Source organism: Phoca vitulina, unplaced genomic scaffold, assembly GCF_004348235.1.
Source record: "Phoca vitulina isolate PV1807 unplaced genomic scaffold, GSC_HSeal_1.0 scaffold4, whole genome shotgun sequence".
Lineage (NCBI taxonomy): Eukaryota > Metazoa > Chordata > Mammalia > Carnivora > Phocidae > Phoca > Phoca vitulina.
Window position 1 is genome coordinate 15310974 of NW_022589707.1, and position 26196 is coordinate 15337169.

General features: G+C 46.8%; 1 protein-coding gene across 1 annotated transcript in view; it reads right to left on the bottom strand.

The window, feature by feature from the left end:
• Window positions 1–7848: 7848 nt before the first annotated feature.
• Window positions 7849–26196, bottom strand: part of CPA2 (carboxypeptidase A2) — a 44403-nt gene continuing 26055 nt past the window's right edge. The window contains exons 4-12 of the mRNA XM_032401566.1: window positions 26055–26189; window positions 25370–25465; window positions 22882–22983; window positions 20666–20764; window positions 19236–19346; window positions 18021–18111; window positions 16240–16439; window positions 13864–13948; window positions 7849–8173 (exon numbers count right to left, since the gene is read on the bottom strand). Of these exons, the coding sequence (XP_032257457.1) occupies window positions 7986–8173; window positions 13864–13948; window positions 16240–16439; window positions 18021–18111; window positions 19236–19346; window positions 20666–20764; window positions 22882–22983; window positions 25370–25465; window positions 26055–26189 (1107 nt within the window). The 3' untranslated portion in view covers window positions 7849–7985. The remainder of the gene's footprint in view (window positions 8174–13863; window positions 13949–16239; window positions 16440–18020; window positions 18112–19235; window positions 19347–20665; window positions 20765–22881; window positions 22984–25369; window positions 25466–26054; window positions 26190–26196) is intronic.

The following is a 26196-nucleotide window of genomic DNA, read 5'->3' on the forward strand; positions in this document are numbered from 1 at the left end:
GACTTCAAGAAGGATTTCACTAGCTGCAGACTGACAGATGGGACCAGGACATCCATGGGATGACTGAAGGTGGAGGGAGATTTCCAGACGTTGAGCTGAAGAGAATGGAAATAAAACCAGATTAAAGGACAGTTCAGGTAAAAGGCACAATGAGCTCATTCTTCTAGAACAACTGCCAAAAGCAAGGGTGATCCCTGAGGAGCTGGGTTCTGCCCAAGGGTAAACTTTGCCCATTTCATAGCTGTGTCTGGTCAGGCCTACCCAGAAGGCAATACCTGGCAAAATCCAAGAAGTAGTAAGTCAATGGCAGATAGAAAGATGGAGCCCACCATTGAGGCTGCCCAGCTCCCAGGACAGCAGTGCTGTGATCTACAGCGCTTCTCCCCATCAACCCTCGCAATCGTGTGAGGGCCCGTTGACTAATACAGGACTATACTAACAAAAACTCTCCAGGAGTAACAATGTCAGTGGTGCAAGAGTCTCCTCTCACCAAAGTCAGAGATACCCAAGAGGACTAAGAACTAGGTACCTTAAGGTTGTCTGAATTCACTAGCTGACTTAGTTTGCTGATCTCGTCTCCACTTCTGACGTTAATCCTAAAAACTTGGTCCCTGGAGGGAAAAAAAAAAAGCAAAAGATAATGGTGAGCTTTCAGCTGGCAAATAAACCCCAAGCCTATGTCCCAGACATAACTGGGCCGAATGAGAGGAAATGGTCTAGTCTTTGGTTATAATGTATAGCCATTAAAAATAAGACTACGTGGCAAATATGAAAAAGCGCTTATAGTATAACTTGAAGGGAAATATTAAGTGAAAGAGCAGGACACAAAATTGTATGTATGCCATGATTACAAGTATGGAAAAAGCAGATGCATTGGAAGAAAAACAGACAACGGAAATATAGCAAATGCTGACAGTGCTTATGTCCGGGTCGTGGGATTATGGATGACTGACTTTTTTTACCCTTGTATCTGTTTTCTGTAATGTGGTCATATTACTTTATAATGAAAAACATATATATTTTGCAGAAAGGAATGTTCCTGAGTTACACGCAAAGCTAACTCAAGACATAAAGAAGCACTTCTTCACTGTCAGGGGCGAGGACTGAAACTCTGGCTGAAGGTCCACGCTGGAAAGAGCTGGAAAAGAGAAAAGACCTTCCATCCTCGGAGGGTTAGCTATTTGCTGGGTGGTCTCTCAATCCTGTCCAGCTCCAGAACTCCATACAAATGCGAAGTACAATACGGGCTAGGGTGCTGGGGCTGACTTGGGATTCAGTCCTCCCAAGGGGGCCCTGAGAAGGGCCCAGAAGGGCGCCGGCCAGTCCCGAGCCCCCCTTTGTTGTTTGTCCTGAACTTGCTTCATCTACACCATTTAGCTTCCGCAGCAGCGGCAGGGGCCGAGGCCCCTGAAGTCCTGTGTGTGGGTGGGAGAAGGCCGAGCCTGAAAAGCTGCCTTTGTGCTCTCAGCCGGCTCAGGGAGCCAGGGGAGCCATTAGGCCGTTGCTAGGTGACGGCCCGAATGAATCCGCACTCGACGCTGTCACATGCGTCATCCCTTTACACGAATGAATGCGGGAAGAGCTGCTGGAGAGGGCTGTGGGCTGAAGGACCTGTTGACAGGGAAAATGGTTCTGTCACAGGGAGCTAAATGTGCAGCCTCACGTGGCAGATCTGCATCTTCTCATCAGAAAACCGGCTCAATCCAGATGGGACTCTCAGGGTTTCACTTTGTTCCGGGAGGTTCTGGAGAATCTCCAGGGGGTCTAGTCCAGCCTCAAAGAGGCAAGGTCCACCGCAGAGCTGCTGCCACTGCGGGTGGCAGGCCTGGAGGAAATGCCAGCGCCGAAGGGCTCACTTTCTCCCGGCTCAACCAGTCTCCACAGGGTCCTTGGAGGTGGGCCGCCAAGCACAACCCCTGGGAGCTGCTGAGGCCTGGCAGGTCTCAGTCGGAACCCAACAGGCTTGCTAGGAGTTGAACCACAGCCCTGTGAAGATGGGGAGTCAAACCACCATTTCCCCGACACAGGCAAGCAGCCTCCCAAAAAAGGAACAGGTTTAAAACAGAAGGGAAATCCTTACTTCTGGCTAAGTACCAGGGCCCATCTGCCGAAGTTACGCTCTGTCACAACCCACCCCCAACACTCCAGAAAAAGAGGAGTCTTTAAAATGAGTGTTCTAGAAAGCACCTGTGCACTGACATCTCTATCGGCAAAATGAGGCATCTGTAAAATACAGCACTGACTAGAACAATGACAAGGAAGGAGGGGAGGGAGAAGGAACAGGAAGAAAAGAGGAACCTAAGAATAAGGGGCTCTCAAGAGTATGAAGATCATGTTACACAGGCACCCAGAGCATGCACTTTATTTTTCCCGGAGTGGTGACTTCACAGCAGAACTTCCATACTCCTGGGCACAGTCCATGACAGTGGATCTACCTGGCCCTGAGCATGAGTAAATCCACAGCACATTTCATCATGCCCTATCAGCCAAGCTACAGAGGACAAAGACACAACTGGAGTACAGAGAGGCAGAGTGGAAGGGCTGGTGCAAAGTGGAGCCCTTCTCCATCTGTTTCTCCTCCACCTCTCCCTCCTCCACCCTCTCAGCTCCAACCTTATTGAAATCCCAAATTCACCATGTCTTTTGCCCTTCCATGCCTGTGCACATGCTGTTCCCTCTGCCCGGATGCCCAGCCCTTTTCCTTATCTGCCTGGCAACCTCATGTCCAGGCTTTAGAACCAACTGTCATCACCCATGAGGTTCTCCCTAACCCGGAGGCAACATTAGGGACAGCCTTCAGAGGGCACTAAAAGGGGGGCAGGGGGGTGGTTGGCAGATCTAACACCATTCTCATGAGCATAAGTCCATCAAAACACAGAAGCAGAGAGAACGTTAAGTAGGTGCCGGTGAAGGGCAGCCATTTTCTTGCCCTAATCATCCTTGTCTCTATTTGAAAAATGCTCTTTCCCAGTCCTGAGAGTGCAGAGAGCTGAACACAACCTATCTCTGCCGTCTGGAAATCCATGCAAAGATCTCAAACTCTCTGCAAATGAAGGTTGGTCTGGTAGAGGGCATATATTGGGATTTGCAAGTTGCCATGTCTACCCCTGCTACTCCACCCAGGTGTTCTTGGTGCTCCTGGCGCCCTCCTCTCATTCACCCTCACACTCATCCCACATTCTTTTTTTTTTTTTTTTAAAGATTTTATTTACTTTTTTGACAGAGAGAGACACAGCGAGAGAGGGAACACAAGCAGGGGGAGTGGGAGAGAGAGAGCAGGGAGCTGAGCAGGGAGCCCGATGCAGGGCTCGATCCCAGGACCCTGGGATCATGACCTGAGCTGAAGGCAGATGCTTAACGACCGAGCCACCCAGGCGCCCCTCATCCCACGTTCTGACAGTCAATAGCCCCCCTGGTGCTGAGCTTCTATCCCTCCCTCGTTTCCATGCAGGCAAGCCAAGGGGCCTGTTCTTTGTGCCTCTCTTGCCCATATCCCCGGCCAGGCTTAGCAGCCACCACAAGAGTTGGTTTCACGGAACTCTTAAATGCCTGCCAACTACTGCTGATGCTCCAACCGGTTCTGCAACTACGTTCCTGTTCTCTGCCTGCCCTGTACCTCTAGGCATCCTGGCCACCGGCCCATCCTTAAGATGACCAAAGGGCAGGACAGAAGACACCAGCAGAGCGAGACACTGGACACTTGGGAGGGGGGGAGGGCAGTAGGGCATTAGGTGGAAGGAACAAAAGCTGGGGGGTGAGAGTGGGGGAGAAAACCCATCATCTCCATCTCCACTGGTACTGTCCCCCCTCCTAGCCAACCTGTGCTCTGGCTTCCCACCACTTGAAAGCTCAGAGAGGCCAGCTTCCCCTTGCTAGAAACGTTCACTGAGCTGGGTGTGTGGGACATGTCTATGAGCCCCTGGAAGGATCCCACCACCTTTGCTGGGTTCCCTACTATAGGGGGAGAACAGATTTTGGGGTGAGGATGACACCATCGGTTAAAACCATCTGCAATGAGCTCAGACACGCAGCCCTTTCTGTGTAAGCTCCCATGGTGGGCACTCCAGCGGCCAGGCCCAGCTGTCTCAGCTCAGGTGTCCGCTACATTGTAAGCGAAGTCTGCATCCTGAGAAATAAAGATTTTCCAGCCATGTGAATAGCAGCAGTGAGAGCCTGACAGCTCCATGCGTCAGCCCACACGGCGGCAGGCGTAGTTATTACATACCTCCTGCTGAGCTGCCCGTGGAAAAATCTCCTTCTCTGGCCACCTGCTGTGCCTAACCCCTCTGAGCTATTTGACAGCAGACACCAGGTGTGAAAAGAAGTCATCACCATAAAAATTACTCAATCTCATATAAGTAATTACCTCAATAAACAGCCCCCAAGTCCCTTTAGCCAGCTAGCATATTAGAGAGGAAACTAACAGATACAGATATATCTGTGAGATAGAGGATTCTATCTGGAGATTAACTTGTGTTACAGCAAAAGGGTATGGGTTTTGCCTTCGGAGTTCCAGCTCCCCTGCTTACCAGCTGAGTAGCACTGGGCAGGTTCCCTAACCTTTCTAAGGCTGAGTTTTTTCATGTTCAAATGGAGGAAAATAACACCCCTGCCCGGCAGAGTTGTTGCGTGATCCAAAAGATAATGCACATGAAAGCTCTTTGCAAATGGCAAAGCATTAGGCAGTAATGAGTTATTAGAATTCCATCTTCTACCAGGGGACCATGGCATCCTTTCATCTCTCCTACCTCCCAAATGTCCTCTCCTCCGCAAGCCGCAAAGCATTCTGCATGGAGCGACATGCACGCACACACAGTGCACAGGGGTGCCCTTACATGTCAAGTCTCACCACTGTGGCTAGGCAAGAGCTAGTGAATCTCCGTGTCCCAGGCGCTGAGGAGAAAGCCCCGGTTCTACAAAGCCTTCCCCGCTAACAGAGAGGTGAAACCAAAGAGCCTAAGACCCCGGTTTTCCCCTAAGCATGGCAGAAATTAGAAACAATTTCTGGGAGTTCTTGGTACTTCATAATATGGAAGTAAGAAAGGAGAAGAGGACTGAAACTGACTTTAGAAATAAGAACTGGGAAGGAAAAGAACTGGCAGGAGATTAGGGAGCCAGGGAGGGACTGTAGAGGCCACCTCGTCTTGATTTCACAGATAGGATTAAGCCTAAGAGAGAAGGAGCTTGCCCAGGATGACACAGGGCAGAATTGGGATATGAGCTCATGTCTTCTTTCCCAATGCCAACTCCACTTGAGATATAATCAGCCATTCATTTTCAAATCCATTTGGTTCCCATATCAGTGAGCCAACCAAGTAATAATAATAAATCCAAAAGGAACTTACCCAGGGCGCCTGGGTGGCTCAGTTGGTTAAGCAACTGCCTTTGGCTCAGGTCATGATCCTGGAGTCCCGGGATCGAGTCCCGCATCAGGCTCCCTGCTCAGCAGGGAGTCTGCTTCTCCCTCTGATCCTCCCCCCTCTCATGCTCTCTCTCTCTCTCTGTCTCATTCTCTCTCTCAAATAAAAAAAAAAAAGGAACTTACCCAAAAAACTTTTCTCGGCCACAGATGCTGAGCCCAATAAGGGCCCCAAAGAACAGTATCCACTTCATGTCCCAAGGGTGTCAGTCATGGAGTGGCTGAGTCAAGTTGTATTTATAAGAAGTGTGAGGCAGACTCATGTCCTCAAAAATGCTAATGTGATTCCCAAGCACCCTTGCAACTGTGATGGTACGTCAAGCGGGCTCCTACCGATGCCTCTTCCATTCCTTTTGGGTGATAAAGGCCTCCTGATTTACAAGATCAGGAACTTGCTCCTCAGACTGGAAGTCTGTGCCAGAGGTGCCATATTGCTCATCGCTTGGTATTTAAATAGTGTTTTTTCAGTAAATAGGGAAGTCCCACAGTGCTGGAAAGAATTTATACTGAGAGGCCAAATTGTAAACCTGAAATGGAGTTACCTCTAGAGTTAAAAAAAAAAAAAAAAGTGAAGACTATCAAAGAAACCCCAAGCTAACTCCAAGACCACACACTTGATAAGCCCTGTCGGAGAATTTCACCAGAGCAGGTCATGATGATGAGAGTTTGTGACCTCTGATATGAATCTGACACCTAACTCTTATGACTCCACTAAAAAAGTAGAAATATATGAGGTCAATGGGAAAGGAAGAAGTGTTAGCCTGGATAAAATATCAGTTTTCCTTGGGGTCTGAGTAAAGGTAAGGCTTAATGGTATTATTAATAATGAGACTTTTTTACATTTGCTAGACTCTGAGTCTGGTGTCCTTTCCACCAAATCACATCAGAATAAATGAAAGGCACTCATGATCTCCATGACTCCTTAGGGACTCTGAGGCCTTCAAGTCTGTCCTGGGAGCTCCAAATCCTCAAATTCAGAGCCCCAAACCCAAAGCCTCCCCCATCCCACTGTCCCCATGGTCTACATCATTCTTTCTGCTCTTGCTCAAGGGGGGTGGATACAACCAATGGTCATTTTGGGGGGTGTTAAAGAAAAATTATTCTGAGACTTGTTAAAACTGTAAGGAAGACTTTATTCAAGATTATTACAATAGGGCTCACACAACAGAAGAGAGTAATTGTGTTCAACTCCAAGTACAGTAAAGAGAGCAGAGTGAAGGGGGTCAGTAGATGGAATACTGCTAAGAGGAAACATCAAGGATAGGGGTCTTCTTGTTTAACTGGACTCACAGGTTCTTGCCAAAGGCAGACCAAGGACTTAGTCATCAAAGTTGGAGGATGAGGAATTCAATCAGATATCAAGGACTAGGGGATGATTTAGCAGGATTCTTTGCTAAGACTGACTTAGGGCCCAAGGACAAGGCCTAATCAAAAAGAGGGCCCAGAGAAGCTGAAGTAAGTTTGGGTCAAGGAGAGTCTTTGTCAGGAATTATGGAACTGGGGGCTTTATCAGGACTCTTTCATCCTTCGAGCACTGAAACGGAACTCCTACACACACCCTGGTCCATAACAATGGTTGGGCTCCGAGATAGATTTCAGCTTTGAAATTAGTAACAAGAGAAGCTGGGAGCTGAATCTGCAAGAAATGTGAACTAAAGAATCAAGGACCCAGAATTCACTTCCCACCTTCTTCTCCCAGAGAAAACCAACAAAAGGAAGAAAATCTCAATCCCTAATGGAAGTGAATGTCTAAAAAAAATTATATAGAATCTGAGACCCAGGTTTGATGGGTATCATTGGTTTGGGTTCCCACTTGTTTTTATAACGCAGCATACTAGAAATGGGAAAAAGTCAAAGGCAACAATGGACCAGAAGATATGTAAGTACCTAGGATAATGTGTGACACAATGTAGTTGTTTAATCAGTATTTATTGAATAAAGAAACTCGAAAGTCCCTTGCTAGCTCCAAAATGCTACTCTATTAAGGTGAAGGGGCTGACACATGCCACAACATGGATGAACCTTGAGGACATTAGGCTAAGTAAAACAAGCCAGTCACAAAAGGACAAATACTATATGATTCCATTTATATGAGGTACCTGGAATAGGCAAATTCATAGAGACTGAAAGTAGAATAGAGGTTTCCGGGGGCAGGGGGGGCGGGAGAATGGGGAGTTAACGCTGAACGGGTACAGAGTTTCAGTCTGGGATAATGAAAAATTTCCAGAGATGAATGATGGTAATGACTGCACAACCTTGTGAATGTACTTAATGCCACTGAATTGCACACTTAAAAATGGTGAAAATGGTCAATCTTATGATATATATATTTTACACAATTTTTAAAAAATTTTTAAACGATGTTGGGAGCCTTTTTGCTCAGGATGGGTTTTGTTTGTTTGTTTGTTTTTAAAGATGAAGGGGTACAGCTCAGTAGCTTGTTATGTTTTAGGGCAACATAAATCAAAGAAATAGTGCTCCAAGATCAGGATTAGAAAAAGGAATAATCACAACCCAACTTTGCTTCAAATCAAAGAGCTTTTAATGGTGTCTATTCCCCAAAGCCCTAATAGGGATGGTCTCGCACATGCTCTATGATTGTCTTCAAGCCAAGCCAGGTCTCTTCAGCTGTGGGCAAGATCTGACTGGCCGGAAGGAGGAAGCCATATCGACCGGTGTCCCTCAGTTCAAAGGCAAATGAGTATTTGATGCCATTGTCATATGACCAGTCAATGCTTCCTCCACTGGCTTGGTCTGAAGGGCAAATGAGAAAAAAGTCCGGTTATGCTATTCCCTCTGGCCTCTCCAGATATATAACCTCCATGCTAGGTTTCACCAATACCAAAGATAAGTCAGGCCCCTCTGCATGGTCCTTGAGAGCAGGGATAGCTTCATAGGGGGTCATGCTTATGAAAAAATACAAGATTAATTTGAAAAGCAAAAGGTGTTATTCAAAAGGATGCTATACTTAGCCTTCCTTTGGTGTTTTTAGGAGCCTCTGGCTTCACCCACCCATTTGGAATCCTGCCTGCTCTCCTAATTGGCATCTTCTACACCTTAAGGAGGCCACACCACTTCCTTCTTTAGAGGAGTGCTAGATGTAGACATTATTTTCTCTTGTGGGAGAAGAGGGATTACAAATAGAGTAAGAGATTTGGACTCTGCCCTCTGGGAACTTTCAGCATAAGGGTGGAGTAGGTTTTATTCTGATATCAAATAATATGCCCAGGACTTATACACGATGGGTTATACCAATAAAGTAATGTGCACCTGTGTAACGTGTGGCCGCTGACGTGACAGATAATGAAGGAAGGTGGCATTAACCTACAACCTGTCATGACTTATGACAATCATGACTCAGGAGAGCTGAGCAATGGACAGGCTCTGAGGCCCCTCCCAGGGAAGTTGGGTAGAGGTCAAATGGAAAGGTTGGGGGCAGAGATGGAGGAAATTACCTAGTCCCTAAGAATGGGGCTGGATGGAGGGGAAGACCAGGATGTTGTACCATGAAGAAGTAGGATTAGTGGTTAATATTATAAATTTACACTATAAATGCCTGTGACTTGTGTCTTTGCCTTCACCCGAATGGTTGCTGACTTGAACTGAATCTTCCTGGGTACCAAATTTACTAACTTACGCTACCTGACTACAGCCTATCCCACTAAGAGGTCCATGGTGGACAGAACACTGGCTTCAGATTGAATCCTGATTCTGCAAATCATTAGCTGGGTCACCTAAGGCACTTACCTCTCTGAATCCCAAAGGTTTCATCTGTCAAACAGGAATAATACTATAGTACTTATTTCACAGGGAGAATTAAATGGGAGAACATTATGTGTATGATTCCAACACTTGTTGAGCACTTACTAAATATGTTAGGTACTACGCTAAATCGGTTGATTTAATCCTCACATGGGTCCCAAGACGGATACTAGTATTATTCCCATTTTACAGATAAGGAAACTGAGGCTCCGAGAAATTAAGGGAAGGAGCTGGGATAAAGTATGTAGGATAAGCATTCAATAAATTTCAGTTGTGATTATAACCACCATTATCAATAAACGACTAGGATCCTATCAAAAAAAGCCAGACCACGTGAAAGATAAGAGGTACCTGGAGGGGAGTAATCCACCAGGAAACTAACAAGCAACATTTATATAGTGCCTTACAGTTTGCAAACACTTTTATTCTACATCCTGTCTTTTGAGCCTCTCAACAACCCATTTCACAGATAAAAAAAACACAAGGGAGGATGAGTGACCCACCCGAGATTACTCGGTTCCAAAGTGGCAGAACTATAACTCAAACCCAGGCCTCTATCCCCAAGGTCTGGGATTTTCACCCTCTACCTCTCTGAGAAAGAATTCAAGTGACAACTTCGCCTATTGTAGTGCAGCTCCTCAGAGCCCTTTCCAGGTGAGAAATTACCCAGGAAATGTCTCGCCCGCCACAGGAGTCCAGCCACCTCTTGGGTGGAGTAAAGCAGGTGTTCAGCCCAGAGCTACATACCAATCTAGGGCAGGAGGCAAAAAGTACTTAATTGGGACCTGTCCTTAGAGGCAGTGCTTGCCCATGCTGGCATGAGGCCAGAATCAAGGATACCAGAGTCAGCTCTGGGCAAAATGCAGCCCGAACTTACTTGACCATTAATGGTCAGGTTCCAAAAGATCAGACAGCAAACCCTACACATGTCTGATACTTGCTTATTAGGAATATCTGTAAACTTACCAAGAGAAATACACTAAACCTGAGCCTTCCAAGGTGTACCTTTCACTTTCACATAAGAAAGTGAAAAACTAGATTCCTTGTAATACGATGGTTGAGACCCCATGTGGAGAGCACAGGATGCCATTCTGCTGACATTCTCAACTCCAGCCTCCACTCAGAGGCTGCCCAACACAGAAAGCATGCAACCCTCGGCCTTAAGTGGCCATCCTGGCCTTCCTCCCCAGCGCCAACAATCCCAGGGCCCTCCTCCCTGGGGGTTCCTCTGCCAAAGGGGAGGACAATCCCCCATGGAACGTGGTTTAAAAGGTCGGGGCAACTGTAAGCAGATCAGTCTTCCCAGAGAAGAGCCTAAAAAATATGTAACAAGAGCTCCAAATCTGTTCGTTCCGTTTGACTTGGTAATCTTGCATTGGGAATATACACCAAAAGGATCGTCTAAAAGAAAAAGAAGTCTGGGGGTGCCTGGGTGGCTCAGTCGTTAAGCGTCTGCCTTTGGCTCAGGTCATGATCTCAGGATCCTGGGATTGAGCCCTGCATCGCACTCCCTGCTCCTTGGGAAGCCTGCTTCTCCCTCTCCCACTCCCCCTGCTAGTGTTCCCTCTCTCGCTGTGTCTCTCTCTGTCAAATAAATAAATAAAATCTTTAAAAAAAAAAAAAAAGAAAGAAGAAAGAAAAAGAAGTCTGTACCAACATGTTTGTACCAACATGTAGTCGCACCATCCAGCAAACAATACAAAGGCCCAATAACCAGGGTATAGCAATCTACTGGAATAACAAACACCTAGAGTGGAAATACATAGAACCGTGCAGGAAATAACAAAATAATATTAACTGAAAAAGGCTGGACCCAAAATAGAACACAGACACTGATTACAACTAGATAATTATATTTGTGTTCGTCGACAAAATTATGAATGAAATTGAAACATAAAATGCGATGATTATTGGATTTCTTTGTTCTATAAAGTCTTTTAAATGCCTCATAATAGCAAAAAAAAAAAAGAAAAGAAAAAGAAAAGAAAATGAAAGAAAAGAAAAACCATAATCGGGGGGTGGGGAAACTTTCACGATCAGTTTTTGGATTTCCATCAATTGTCCTAGATATGCTAAGTGAACTCTTGCTCCTTCGCTCTCCAAGACTACCATTAAGAAAAGTGTGACTAGGGGCGCCTGGGTGGCTCAGTCGTTAAGCGTCTGCCTTCGGCTCAGGTCATGATCCCAGGGTCCTGGGATCGAGCCCCGCATCGCGCTCCCTGCTCGGCGGGAAGCCTCTTCTCCCTCTCCCACTCTCCCTGCTAGTGTTCCCTCTCTCGCTGTCTCTGTCAAATAAATAAAATCTAAGAAAAGGAAAGAAAAGAAAAGCTTGACTAACAAGCATGTCTTCCCTTAGATTCCCAGCACCACCCTCGTACATGTAGCTGGGCTGGCACCTCCAGCCTGTTTGCAGGCTTGCTCCTCTGAGTCGAGCCTGATCTACCCACCTCTGCTTGACTCCTTCTTGTCCCTCTTCTCCCCTACTCTGAAGTATCACTGCCTTGCTCATTTCTTCTCTCTCCTGGATCTTCCACCTCTCCCTCCCTATTGGTCCTTTTCCCACAGTCAATAAATAAGTCTCTCATCTCAGAAAAGAAACCCTCCATTTCTCTCTCCTTCCCTTCTCATCTGGGCTCCTCCAAAGAGCAGTCCACACACCAGACCTCCGCGCTCCCCCATCCCCTGTGCTCCTCCAGTGACCCTCACCATGCTTCTGAAACCTTCTGGGTATGGTCACCAATAAGCTCGTCATAAAAATCCAGTGGTAAATATTCTGTCCTCGTCATAGTTGACCTTCTCATAGCCTTTCATCATTGTTAACCCCTACCTCCTTTCCGACGACTGCTCCCCTCCACCGGCTTCTGAAACACAAGCTTCTTGGCCCCTCTGCCCAGCCCCGCTGTGTGGCTCTCCCTCACAAACCCCCTCTGCTGTCTGACAGCTTGCTTCCCTCCTCCATCCAGGGCTCTTCCCTCTCCAGGTGATGTCCTTGCTCTCCTGTTCTAACCATCCTCTCTATGTCAACCACTCTTAAGTCTCTCTCTCCACAGAAGCCCAGAGCTGTGTGGCCCAAAGCCTATGGGACATCCCCACTCAAAAACACTACAGTTATCTCAGCCTCAACTTGCCCGGAGCTGAACTCATTCTCTCTCCAACCCCACCCCGTCTTTCACCTTCCTGGAGGTCTCCCTCTATTAATGGCCCCGTTCAATGACCTTTGGTGAGAAACTTTCAACATCTAATGACTGACCAAAGCCTTTTGGTTTTCCCTGCTTCATGTCTCCCTAGGTCCTCCATGGCACTGCTCTAGCATGGACCACCACTTCCCCCTGAACAAGTCCTACTCTTCCTGTGGGAATTTCCTACTTCCAGCCCATCACACTCCATCCTCCCCATGGTAGCTAGTGTGTTTTATTTAAAACACGGTACCTCAACACACTCACTCCCTGCTGAAAACTCTCCAATGGCTTCTAGAATCCTTTGGGTTAAGACTTAAACTCCTTACCATGGCACCCAGAAACCTGAACCCCCACTCCCCTTGTTCCCACCTTCTTCCAGCGGTTCCAAACCTCCTTGTGGTTTGCAGAGTCCATCATGCAGTTTCTTACTTCTGTGCCTTTGCCCGTGCTGTTAAAGAGCCAGAATGGCCCATTCTTTTCCCCTCCTCTAGCTATTTGGTGAGCAGCCATCAAAATCCTGCCCTCTTCCGTATGTAGCTTTTCCTGATTCTGCCACTGTTTAAGCCTCCCAACTTTCTAACACTTTTGTATCACGTCTAGCCTACTACTGCACACAGCATACTGAGGTTCATTTGTCTTCCTGTTTGTCTCCCACATTAAACAGTGAGTTTCCTGTGGGTTCTCTATGTCCGTAGTACTTGGCATAATGATTAGCACATAGTAGAGGCTTAATAAAAGTATGCTGAACAGAGTGTGTGCCTGTAAGAGGTATTTGTTTCCAAAGGGTCCATGGGCGTGGGAGTACAGGGAGACTCCTGAGCATTCAACTGTGGGCTCTTGAGTTTCTGGGTTTGCCCATAAGCAAGTGGGGAGATTCCTTTGGGGAACTCAGACTCTGCACGGGTGCATTAGGATTTCCCACAGCACTGCAGCTGTTTCTTGTTTCTATCCCAGTCCACCGTGGGAGAGGGGAGTCTCAGAAAGTCTGACAGCAGGCTCCCCAGCTTTATTCCTGACATTAGCAGTATTCCTGATTTACCTCCCCTTTGTCTCCCCAAATTCTACATGCACAAATGGCTGCAACAGAGTCTATCCACTGAAATATCTGGGTCCTTTTAAAGAGTTGCCCCCATTCTGCCCCCACAACCCAGTCCACGGCATTACTCAGGGTGTAAACCCCTCTGAGCCAAGAAAGGAATAATTAATAAAAGTGATGACTTAGGGCCAAGTCGTGACAAAAGCTTATTTTTAGGCAAAGAGATTCCACATAATGAGAGTGAGCTGGAAGGATCAGGACAAGCAGAGAGCAACGCACATAGCTCAAATATTTAGGAAGCTCTTTGTTCCGGATATCACATAGTACCTTGTTGGGGGAAACCGGGCAGGGCTGGGCGCCACACACAAAGACCTAACCATTTCACATCAGGGCACTGAAAGGCTCTGGCCCAAAATCACATGGTGCCCGCTTAGTGGGTCATTTGTAAAAACACATTAGATACTTACAGATGACTGAGCAGATAGGTCCCACTTTGTACTTGGTGCCATGCAGGCTGGCCAGAGCCTGGGCAGCCTTTTTGGCCACTTCATTCTAGAGTGAGAGAACCAAGGAAAGGTAGATGGATAACACTTGCTTCTTGAAGATCAAATGCCCAAGGGCAGAATGTAGAATCGGGCCGTCTGATTAACTGGACTCTCTGGTTAACTCAGGCTTAAACACAACGCCCTTTCGTTTCAGTCATTTTCACTGAGAAGCAAACACTAGTTCACTTCTGTTGGCTTCGAAAATACAACACACAGACCTTCATTGTTTATTTCATCATCCAGGTGTTTGCAATAAATACACCAGGGTCATTATTTTGCCACCATCCCTCCTTGTTCAGGGCTGTAGGTGGAAATAGGGTGGGAGTAAGGGGCTAAAGAGAATACGTACTGACCCCATGATGTACCCGGGAAGTTGATTTTTTTTTTTTTTTTTGCTAGATCCCTACATTGGCTTACCTCCTTACGATTGTCTCTTTTTCCAAGAAGTAGAGCTCAGCAAAATATTTTCCATTATTTGAGGGTTCCAATTTTGACTGATTGGGGCTTTACTGTCCTTGCTAGGGATAAATGTAAGGTCTTGAACTTGGGTCCAGGAAAACAACTGTACAATTACCAGATGGGGGAACCTGGCTCGGCAGAATCCTCAGAGAGCCTGGGGGTTTCAGTTGTCAATGAGCCCAACATGAGTCAACGGCACGGTGCTACTGCCAAAAAACTAATGTGACCCTCAACTGTTTAAGCAGAAGTGCACGGTCTGGAGGAGGGCAGCTATGGTCACGCTCTGCTCTGCGCTGGTTAACCCACAAGTTTTATGTTCACTTCTGGGAGCTACCCTTGAAGAACAGAGATGATCCAAAGCATGTTCGGAAAATAGCAAACCAGAATGGTGAGGGAACTTGGGGCCATATTATGAGTGCTTGAAGGGGGGGCGCCTGGGTGGCTCAGTTGGTTAAGCGACTGCCTTCGGCTCAGGTCATGATCCTGGAGTCCCGGGATCGAGTCCCACATCGGGTTCCCTGCTCAGCGGGGAGTCTACTTCTCCCTCTGGCCCTCCCCCTCTCATGCTCTCTCTCTCTCATTCTCTCTCTCAAATAAATAAATAAAATCTTTAAAAAAGAAAAAAAATGAGTGCTTGAAGGAGCTGTGGGTATGGAGTAGGGATACGGAAAAACCTAGCAGAACCAGGTTACTGGTCTTCAAGTGATTAATGGATTTGCTTCTTTTCAAAGACAGCAAGATGATAAACCAGGGCTGGCAGGTAAAAACCATAAGGAGAAGGTTTGGGCTCTCTATGAGGAAGAACTCAAAAAATCAAATCTGCTCCAACATGGAACAGAATCCCTTGGGAGGCAGGAAACTGTCCAAACACAGGCTGGATGACTATGTGGCAGAGATATGAGCACCCAGTTCGGATAATTTAAGGTCATCTAGGTCTACTAAAAGTACCTTTTAGGTTCTTTTCAATCCTAAGGTTCTTCTTCCCTTGATTTGGCCTTGAGTGGTAATACTCACCAACAAAACCCTGAAAACTGCCCTACAGGGCTAAAATCCAACGGATGAGATGAAAGATACACCCGAATGGGAATAATTTGTTGCATTTCTGCCAGGAGCTGCTGACAATAACATATTTGAAAGTAAATTGACCAAAAGGTCCCATCTCAGGGTTTATCTCTAACATATGGGTCTCAAAAATCAAGCCTAAAAGCCAAATTGGGAGTATGTGCACGTTCTCTTCAGCTGGGGATAGCTCTTGCTCAACTGTAAAGTAGCCCCCTGAGATGTCACCATCTGACTTAAGGCTGCCACCAGTTTGCTCATTCCTGAAACAGGAAAGATGATGGAAGGTAGCAAGTTAGGGAAGGGAGTGTCTAATGCCCAACATCACACACCTGTGCAGCATGAGGGCCGGTCACAGAGTGGAAAGCACCAGGAAGCTATGAGGCAAAGAGCTGGGAGACAGCACTGTTTAGCATCCAGCATCTGACAGCATCTGACTACAAATCTAAGAGCCTCACGTCCAAATTCAAGTGTTTATTTCCTAAGCAGCAGAAAGCGCATCCTGGGAATTTATGGTCAAATTGAGGCTCCTGCTCATCTAGATTAAGGCAACAGTAATTTCATGAATTCTATTTCCCAAGGAGACTTAATTTGGGAAAGTCCACAACCAGTCTTTCAAACCTCTGCCTGTATCACAATCTTCTCAGTGGTTGGACCTATTCATCTTTGTAACCTGTCACTAATACACCCCCATCTCAGTACCCGACTTTATGACTGAAACTTACTTGTCCACACAATAGACCTTTGTGGCTGAGCTGAAATGACATTTTGGAAACTTACCAGTTCATCAAAGTTATCTGACTTGGTACATGTATACCCATAGGGGAACATCAGGAGCTGGGAATAGCTGTGGAGGGTAATGAAGGCCTTGATCTTCCCGTGACTCTTGATGAAGTCCACTATGGATTTCACTTCAACTTCAGAGTTGGCACGGGGTCCATGGTAGGAATCAGAGCAAGGGTTGCTGCTGGCTCCAGGTCCTGACGGGATGCAGAAGAAGCCCAGTAGGAACAGTAAGCTTCAGGGAGATGCTGTGTGGATACATTTACCGTGCATCACTAAGTTCCTCCTCAGGAAGTCAGCAAGACTATCCCTGCATTAGGTGGAGGTGCTATCTAAGGGCACAGGAGGCCAAACTGAAGTGATTCTGGACGCATCCTCTCTTCTTTAGAAAGATGGTTCCTCTATATGGCAGAAAGAGCTATCAAATTAGATCATCTCCTCTCTGTGGGAGTTGTTGGAAGGAAAGCTAGATTTAACATTATGGATGGAATTCCTGCATTGGGTGGGAGTTGAGCAAGCTCTTTTTCTGGGATTTCTTCCAATTCGTAGCGTCCAAGAGTAGAAGATTCTATGCACTGTACTTCTAAATCACAAAGCCACAAATGCAAGGAACCTCTGACACCCTTTCTGCAGTGAGGAAAGCACAACTGCACTTGACAACAAGGCCACCTTCGGCCTTGATTTTCTCAGCAACTGGAGTTACTCGTGACCACTAAAGTGGTCCACTGTGGCCTGGCCAGGGCTCTGGATGCTAGAGAAACTTCGAGGGGATCAGGAGGGGCTGGGACTCCCCAGGGTCTCTAAATGATGTAGACAAAGTATAAATACAACCTGTCACTTTATTTCAAGATTATTTAATAAGAACCATAATATTTCAGGAAAAAAATACCTGACATTGAATTCCTGGGCATTGTTCAGTATTTTGGATCTGATGCTTTGATTTTTTTTTTTTTCCTACGCTAAAAAAAACCATTATAAAAGCGATGAATGAACTTGCCACTCATCCATATCCTGTCACAATTCCTGAGTGGGTCTTTTCTTGGTTCAATAACTCTCATTAATTCATTTGTCTTACAAATACTTAGTGATTGCCTTCTATGTTGTGGTCACTGTACTAGGTGATAGCGACAGTGCAGTGAAAGACAGTTTCTAACCTCACTGTGACCAGACCTAGTGAGGAAAAAACAAACAAATTTCAGTTCTGTGATTAGAGAAACATAGGAGTTTTAACTGGTCCCTAAAACCATAAAGGAGCCCCCCAACCAGGCTGCCACTGAACCCCAAAAAATTAGAGCCACAAGTCAACAAAACCCGAGCGGCAAGCCAATATTTTCTCTTTGAATCTGTTTTGAAAATCAATTTCTTAATCCTATTTGTACTTCTTTTTAGTTTTCTTTCTCGAAACATCCAGAGATGATGTAATGCTTCTCCTCTGAATAGATCCTAACCCCCTCTAGCGGTTGGTTCAGGCCTTCCTGAGTGAGGCCTCCCGCCATTGCGCCAAGTCTTGCTCTGAAAACTCAGAAGCGAAGCCGAGCTGGGCTACAGCTTGTGGGAAAACTAAGATGTGAGACAAAATATATTCAATGCTGCTCAGAGATCTGTGACAGCGCTACGCGCCTGTGAAGGGAATTTACTTAAGTGTTTTTCAAATAGGTTTTTAAATGGCTTCAATCCTGAATGGGCTTAGCAGGCTGACAGCACTGCAGAACCCTGCAAAAATAGCTAGTTGGCCAGACAACTTCGGGCCATCCCTGGGGGCAAGTCCCTGTGCTCACCTCCAAAACCTGCGTCCCAATTCCGGTTAGGATCAACACCAACACAGGAGCTTCCTGATACCTTGGACCGGGTCTTCCGCCACATACGATTCTTTAAAATCCAACCGAAAGAGAAGACAGGAAATAAAGAATGACGGTCACTCGACCTGATGAGAAGGTCCCTTTAGAATCCTGTTCATTTTCCTTGCTCCCTCCTGGGAAGGCCCCTTTGGAATTACACTAATTTCCCTGGCCCACAAAGGTGTCAAACAGTTCTACGGGGTTCTGCGAGGAGCTTCTTGGTCGTCTCACCAAAATGAGAAGTAAATAATCCCCCATCTCCTCAAATCAATACCTGGCAAACCATTTTCCATAGGACACCAGGTCTATTCAGTGTTATCGATAATAAAAAATAATAACAACAACAACAAAAAGTGGGGAGAGAGCAAGAGTTCTGTGATAGAATATTTCAGGAAAATATAGAGCTAAATTCACTAAGGTACTTCAGCGCTTCTAAGAGTTTTTTAATGCTTTCGTGTTTTTTTCTGCCGCTCCAGGAGAGGGATATGGTGGGCGGTACTTCCCAAACCTGACTGTGCGGCCCTCCATTCACAGGATATCTCGTGAGGTGAGTACTAGTATTTGTACGAGTTCTTTTTGAACACACGTTGAAAAACACTAGCGTAGTCAGCTCTCTCCAAAAATAAACTTGAAGCTCTGATTCACTTTGAATATATGTGGGGTCACAGTTGCCACAATGGGGTTCTGTAATAAGATTTTAAAGGGGGAAAAAATCTACGTAACTCCTTTTAGTGATATTACAGAGGATTTCTTCTACAGATTGTAAGTAAAATGCTAAATGCATTGTACTGCCTACCCAAATCCTACTGCAATCTAATTGTCAGCAGGTAACATCCGCCTCCTCTTTTCCATCAATCCCACCACAAAAAACGCAGAGAGAATTGGAACAAATCTCCTAGGTGACTCACGGTGAACACTGAGCTCTAATAGCCCAGCCTAACAGCTGAAATGGGCTCTGACCGAGGCAATGTGTAAAGACATCGTGTGTCAGAATAAGAGGTGATTATAAACTCCACTATGTGCCTCAATTCAGGGCCACTACTGAGAAATTACGCATTCCGCTTCTGGTAAACCAAGAACAGAAAGGTTACTTTTGTTTTTTAAGTTCCTACACATCTCCGTAAATTCTTGTTGAAGAAAAAGGTCCAGGCTTACTCTGGTTTGAGAGAACACATATCCATCGGGATTTGTGACCGGCAGCAGGAAGATATCCATCGTGTCCAAAATGGAGGTGATGGATGGATCATTTCCATAATCAGAGGCAATCTGAGCAGAGACAACACAGACGTCAATTTCACACTCCCCTTTCACGGGGGAACACAGGATGGAATATTAAGGCAATGTGTTTTTTTTCAAACGTGAACTAGATACCACTGCTGGTCAATGAGAGCCTGCCAGGACTACAGCCCAGTCTCCCCCGATGCTCATGTGTTTAATATGCCAGCATCTATACTTTTATTTCCAGTCAGAATAACCTACTTAAGTAAAACTCAGATATCACTTATCCATTCTCTCTCAAAAGTAGAATTCTTCCTATTCATTCCGAGGAAGCATTTTGCAATGGTATATGTGGCTTATAGGGATCTGTGAACCAAAGACATTTTTTCAGTTTTCCTTCATCATCACACAGACTAGCTTTCCAAAAGTACTCATGACAAACAACAGATTACTTAAATGTGTAGAGACTTTTCTGAAGACACAGAGGATCAGTTAAATTCCATTTGGGGAATTAAATTTCTACTTGCGATCAATTGCAGTGGAGTTGAAGTTTCTGCTGGATTAAAATTTATTCATTTCCTGTGCTCAGCCATCCTAAGGCATTATTATTCAACTGTTAAATATCCATTTCATAATACCCTAAAGGTAACTGCATTTTAATTGAAGGGAAAAATGTATCAGTCGGTATACACGTGGTTGCACATGCTTGAATGATCTGATGTGGATTGATTTCCTTTGCTCATGAATTAACATTCTGATTTATAGCGTGTCATTTTTGAATTACTTAAGCAATACTAGACTAGGTCACACCCAGCCCACTGTCCTGACTCTTAATTCCAATGAACGTGTGGAGGAAAGGTATCGCGACACTCTGACTTCAAAATCAGATTTGGAACATTTTCAGAAAAACCCAAAAACCCTTAACTAATTTCACTTTGGATCTATGGGGCAAAGTAAACTCTTCTAGCACCTGTTTATATTTTCCATCTGAGCCCCTTTGGTGATTTTATAGATTTCTAGCACATCGTCCCTCAACCCTCAGGGCCCAAGGCAGCAACGCAATTTTTCTCGAGCCTGTTCTTATGCTGAAATCTGACTCCTGGGGTCCTTACTTAGCACCCTCTCAATCTCTTCTGGCTGTGCCTATTAACAGAGCACACAGTGGCCGGCAGGCCTGGGCACAGTGCCAATGTGCTAGCTGGGGCAATACCGCAATCCCCAAAAAGGTTGAACGGGCCTATTTGCTGCCGGTGCAAAGAAAAGGTCGCTGAGAGCATCAGCCGTGAGGACCACAAAGAGCATTGCGTGATTAGGTGGGGCCTAACCCCAGAAAGTCAAAATAATCGAGGAATTATAGGAAAAATGACCTTATTTGCTGTCCACAGTGCAGTAGCTTGCGTAACCCACTCGCGAGCATGGATCCCGGCGTCCAGCCAGATGGCTGGCTTGTCTCCTCCGGTGCTAAACTGTAAAACAGTGTGGAAATGTGCACAACTCCACTGCTGCCGGCTCCTGTCCCCGATCTTTTCCCCTGGGGCCTTGTCTGTCCCTCTTTCTGTACTTGATGTGATTGAGAGAGAAAGAGGAGGTGTAGACAGAGATGCTGTCGATTAACTCTTATTTCACGTGATTTTTCTGATCCCCTGCTTTTAATAGAAGTTTAAATGCAGGCTAACAAGAGGGCATAGACTTTTTCTCCTGTGATGTCTGTAAAAACTCGTTGCAGATAATGTAAGGACATGAAATCATTTGTTGTAAATTTTACAAGACAGGTTACAGAATAGTATGATGCCTTTTTGATTCTCTTAAAAGGCTAGTTCATGTATGTATGTTTATATATGTACACACACAAACATATGAGACAAAGGAAGAGGGGAGGAAGGGAGAAATAGCAAGATGTATTACAACAAAATATTAACAGCTATCACCGCATAGCCGTGGAACTCGGGGATATTTTTCCTTTTTTGTTTCTCTATTTTCCAATTTTTGAATGATTGTGTTATTTTTGTAATAAAAACGCTTGTGATAACCTTTTGAGTCCTTCATAAAAACAGCAGGGTAGGCTCTGGAGGTGTTTTCCAGAGTTTAAATTTTATGATCTAAGTGTCTCAGTTTTATTTGGAAGAGTGGCTTTGCCAATTGGATCAGTAAATGGGGAGGAAAAGATTATTTTTGCACCATCAACTTCTATCTCTGCGCTGCATTCTAAACATAGCAGATAAGGTAAATGAGAAATGCAAATCCTTGCTAAAAATTACATTTCATGGGCTTCGAGAGTTTTAGTTATAAGTGTTTCATGTCTTTTCCTCCAAAGGGCTCAATTGTAGAAAGTGGGGAACTTTCAAAAATCACATAACATTCTCACCCACGAACTACCCTAGAGAAGAGAAGGCCAGGACAATCCGAGGGGGAGGAGAATCTGGGATTTCCTGGCCCAACGGGAGGAGAAACAGGGAAGAGGGAAAAAAAATGTTTTTTAAGAAGGTAGTAAATATTAGCAAATGTACCACGGTGTCATAAAGTAGGCAAACCACTTCTCTCAAGCCTGCTTCGGGAGAAACACTCTGGAGAAATCCATCTGTCCCAATGAGTCCGTTGGTTCTCAGCCATAACATTTCCAAATTTAGTAGGGAGTTGTGACATTATCGCTCTCTTTTTTTTTTCCCTCTTTCACAAACTCTTTCTAGGAAACCTGGTAAATAAATTTCACTTCTTCGGGGCAAAGTAAAAAAGCTTGAAACTATCAGCACTAAGACGGTAAGAGGTTACAGGTTGGAGTAAAACCCTAACCTTTTTCAAACTAGCAAACAAATGCCTTGGTTTTCTGGGCATTTGCCTGTGCGGTTCAGCTGCCCTGTCATCCTCCCGCACACTGCGGGGACGCTTCTCTTTTCAAATGCAGCTCAGGCAAGTACTTGGCGCCTTTTTTTTCTTTTCTTTTTTTTTTTTTAATCTCTTGGTTTAAAAAAGAGAGAGGGAAAAGAAAAGGGAAACAAGGTATAGAACTCCTACCTTGATTAATTACAGAATACCTCCCCCACCCCCCCTGCCTGCTCACCCTGAGGCCCGCACCCCCACGTCCACCTCCCCTCTCACCCCCGGGGCCCGCACCACCTCCCCCAAAGCCCCCACCTCACGGCGGACCACCACCCCCATACCTCCCTCACCCTGGGGCCCTCGTCATTTCCTCCATCGCCCCCCTTCGCCCTGGGACCCCCGTCACCTCCTCCATCCGCCCCCCTCGCCCTGGGGCCCGCACCGCCTCCCCCTTCCTCTGTTCCTATTGGCGCGTTCGCCTCTGGTTCCCTGCGAGCGAATCTATCAAGATGAGAGCATTAATTCACTCCTGCAGACCTGCGTCAGCTTGCGCAGGGAAGAGAAAAGGAAAAAGAAAGGGGGGTGGGGGTAGTGGGGAGGAGGATACTCAAAACCAGCAAGGACCGGTTAGGAGGAGAAAAGGGAAGGGGAAAAAAAAAAAAAAAAGAGGAACTGCTCTGCAGGCAGAGCCGGGACTGACGGCCCGCCCGGGAGCAGCGAGATTCTAGAAACCTCGGGAGGAAAACCCGCAGCTGCACCTGTGTACCTTGAGCACGTTCATGGGCCGCTTTTCAAAAGAATGGCCAATATTCACTTTGCTCACTAGGCCCGGGTGCTGAGCAACGATGTTATCCATTTCTCGGGAAATCTGAAATGTGTAAGAATAAGCAGACATTTGCAAATGAATGATGTGATGCGGCCATCAGTGACTTTTCTCCCGCCTCCATTTCCATTCCCTCCGGGGAACGGAGAGGGCAGCGCGGCAGATGCTGCGGGATTGAGGGCGTTGGACACAAAGCGAAGACCTGATGAGTCACCGGGCGTCCGCCGCGGTGGCAAAGGGGGAAGCCATTTTGTGGCGGCGGAGCCGGCTCGTTCCCGCTTTGTGCTTCCGACAAAATGGCACTTCCCCGGCTTGCCTGTGGCTTTCCTCATCCCCGCTCGGAGGGGCAGCTTCCCTTCTCTCTCACTAGCAGAGGGACACGCATGGCAGGGGCACCCCCAAAAAAAGGTGGACTTGGAGGCCGGCGCTACAAAAGGCAGCGGGGCAGGTTCAGGCCGGGGGCGACGGGGCGCTGGCCTCTGGGGCACTTCCGTCACCGGCTCCCTGGGCTCCTCCTTGGAGGCTGATGGAGACGCTGTGCAGCCGGGGCACCCAGGCTGGGTCCGTGGCTGGGACTGGGACGTGCCTGGGCGAGTCTGAGAGTGACCCGCGTGCAAACGCTGCCGGCGCTTCCGCCCCGACGACACGGACACCAGTCTGTGAGGCCCGGCGAAGGAGCGAGCGAGTCCGCGAGCCTCTCACTCTCTTACGCCCTTTACCCCTCATTCTTGGTACTGGTTCACAGTCCCTTAGCTGAAACCCATAGGGGCCAGACATAGTTCAGGTTAAGAAAAAAAAAATTTTTTTTTTTTAGAAAGGTCAGAGGAAGGGGGCGCCTAGGGGGCTCAGTCGGTTAAGCGTCTGCCTTCGGCTCAGGTCATGATCCCAGGGTCCTGGGATCGAGCCCCGCATCGGGCTCCCGGCTCCGCGGGAAGCCTGCTTCTGCCTCTCCCACTGCCTGCCGCTGCCCCTACTTGTGCTCGCTCTCTCTCGCTCGCTCGCTCTCTCTTTCTCTGTCAAGTAAATAAATAAAAATCTTAAAAAAGAAAAAAAAGGTTGGAGGAAGCCTATATTGTATATTACACATGGGGCATTGCTCCATATTCGGAGACATTAATATATCTGGCAGTGAGGGGCGCCTGGGTGGCTCAGTCGTTAAGCGTCTGCCTTCGGCTCAGGTCATGATCCCAGGGTCCTGGGATCGAGCCCCGCATCGGGCTCCCTGCTCCGCGGGAAGCCTGCTTCTCCCTCTCCCACTCCCCCTGCTTGTGTTCCCGCTCTCGCTGTATCTCTCTCTGTCAAATAAATAAATAATCTTAAAAATATATATATTTCTGGCAGTGAAACAAATGAGTAGCAAGTCAGTTCAGGTCAGAGTTTGCCCCCAGATGAGTTTAGGTCAGGTCAGCTTTTGCCACCAAATCAGTCAGGGGGAAAAATGAGTTTCAGACTTCTCTGCATTTAGAATTGATAGTTTAGGGGATGAGTACCCACCAGATTCCTCCTCTCTGGCTCTGTGCTACTCCCCCACCTCTCCCTGTTACCCTCCAACCCCCATCTCTTCATCCTCTCCCCTCCATTCGCCCACTCCAAGTCATTTAGGCAAATGGACCCCTGTGAACCCCAAGAAAAGCTCTGTGTCACAAAGAGGCAAGTACAGCCCTGCCCAGATGTGCGGGTGGCAGTGTGTGACCCAGCTGGAGGAAGGGGGCAGTCTTCACACCAACAAAACTCCAGAGAAACAGCAGAGACCTCACAAGACTTTGCTACTACTAGGTCTGGGAGTGTTGGTCAGGTTGGGAGACCCAACCCTCAGCAGAAAGTCAGAGGTGTCAGGGTCTCCCCCGATCCCATCATCAATGGCAGCCAGGAAGCACAGTTCTCAAGTGGCTTCGGGGGCATCACAGGTCAGAAATGGGCAGAAGGGCCTTGAGGGGAGAGGCTCATGAGCAGGAGAGGCTGTTTGTGTTCACTTAAGACACTCCTAGACAGGGGCGCCTGGGTGGCTCAGTCGTTGGGCATCTGCCTTCAGCTCGGGTCGTGATCCTGGGGTCCTGGGATCGAGCCCCGCATCGGGCTCCCTGCTCGGTGGGAAGTCTGCTTCTCCCTCTCCCCCTCCCCCTGCTTGTGTTCCCTCTCTTGCTGTGTCTCTCTCTCTGTCAAATAAATAAATAAGATCTTTAAAAAAAAAAAAAAAAGACACTCCTAGACAATTTCAAATAATGGAATGGCTCCTGGGATGGGCAAGTGGGCTTCAGGGTCCTGCCTTAAAGCTTTGACACTGATGCTGGCTGTGAGATCCTAGAGAAAATCGGAGAAGCTAGGAAATCATAGGAGAATACTCCCCATTAAATCACCAGGGAGAAGTGAAAGCCTTGTCATCGGAGGAGAAAACGGCCCATTCCTCCAATGTTCATTTGGAAACACCTACCTCTTGCAAAGTATGATAAGCCTCAAAGTTGAAGTTACCATCCCGTTGTCTTCTCTGATTAAGTAACATTTCTTCATTCTCTTTGTCCAACAGAACCTAGGATGAACCAGTCACACCTATGATCAGTTCATAGCAATCCATTTGCATCTACAATTGTGAGGGAAATGCCAACACTCAGGTCCCCAGTCCCAAGCATCCTCTTCCTGTCATACGGGCTCTGGGGTCATGCCTTTCCCTTATTCTGGCAGCATCCTGAAAGGGGATGAGGCGCTAACAGGACTTCTGGCCAGCCAGACGCAGCAAATATAGGATGACAGTTAGTCCCGTGGTGGTGTTACAGCTCTCCTACCTTTCTGGGAACCCAGGGCCCGAGCTAACCCCCAATTAAAAACTAAATGAATAAGGTTTCACTTTTACTTAAACGAACACCCTTCAGTTTGTACTTTATATTTCTGCCAGAGATTCTGTTTTGCCCTTTCCCTTAAGATTTTTATTACCATATTCCACTTATGCCAAATGCAAAAGGGAGAGGGTCAGTGTCAGGGGGAGCCCAGATTGCAGGAAGGCCCCAGTGGCACCCACAGGTCCTTTTCCCTGGCAGAGGGTACCCAAGGAGAAAAAAGGATGGATTGTCAGTTCAAGTAGACCAGCAAGACTCTGGAAGGATGGTCAATGGGATAATTACCTGAACATCTTCAATCATGATGGAATAAGCAATTCCCTGGGACTCCAAGAAAACTTTGACTGCCTGGACGTTCACAAAAGGAACTCGGACGTGGGCTGTCTCCCCTGGGATCGTGGGTAATTTCCAAAAATCAAGCTGGAAG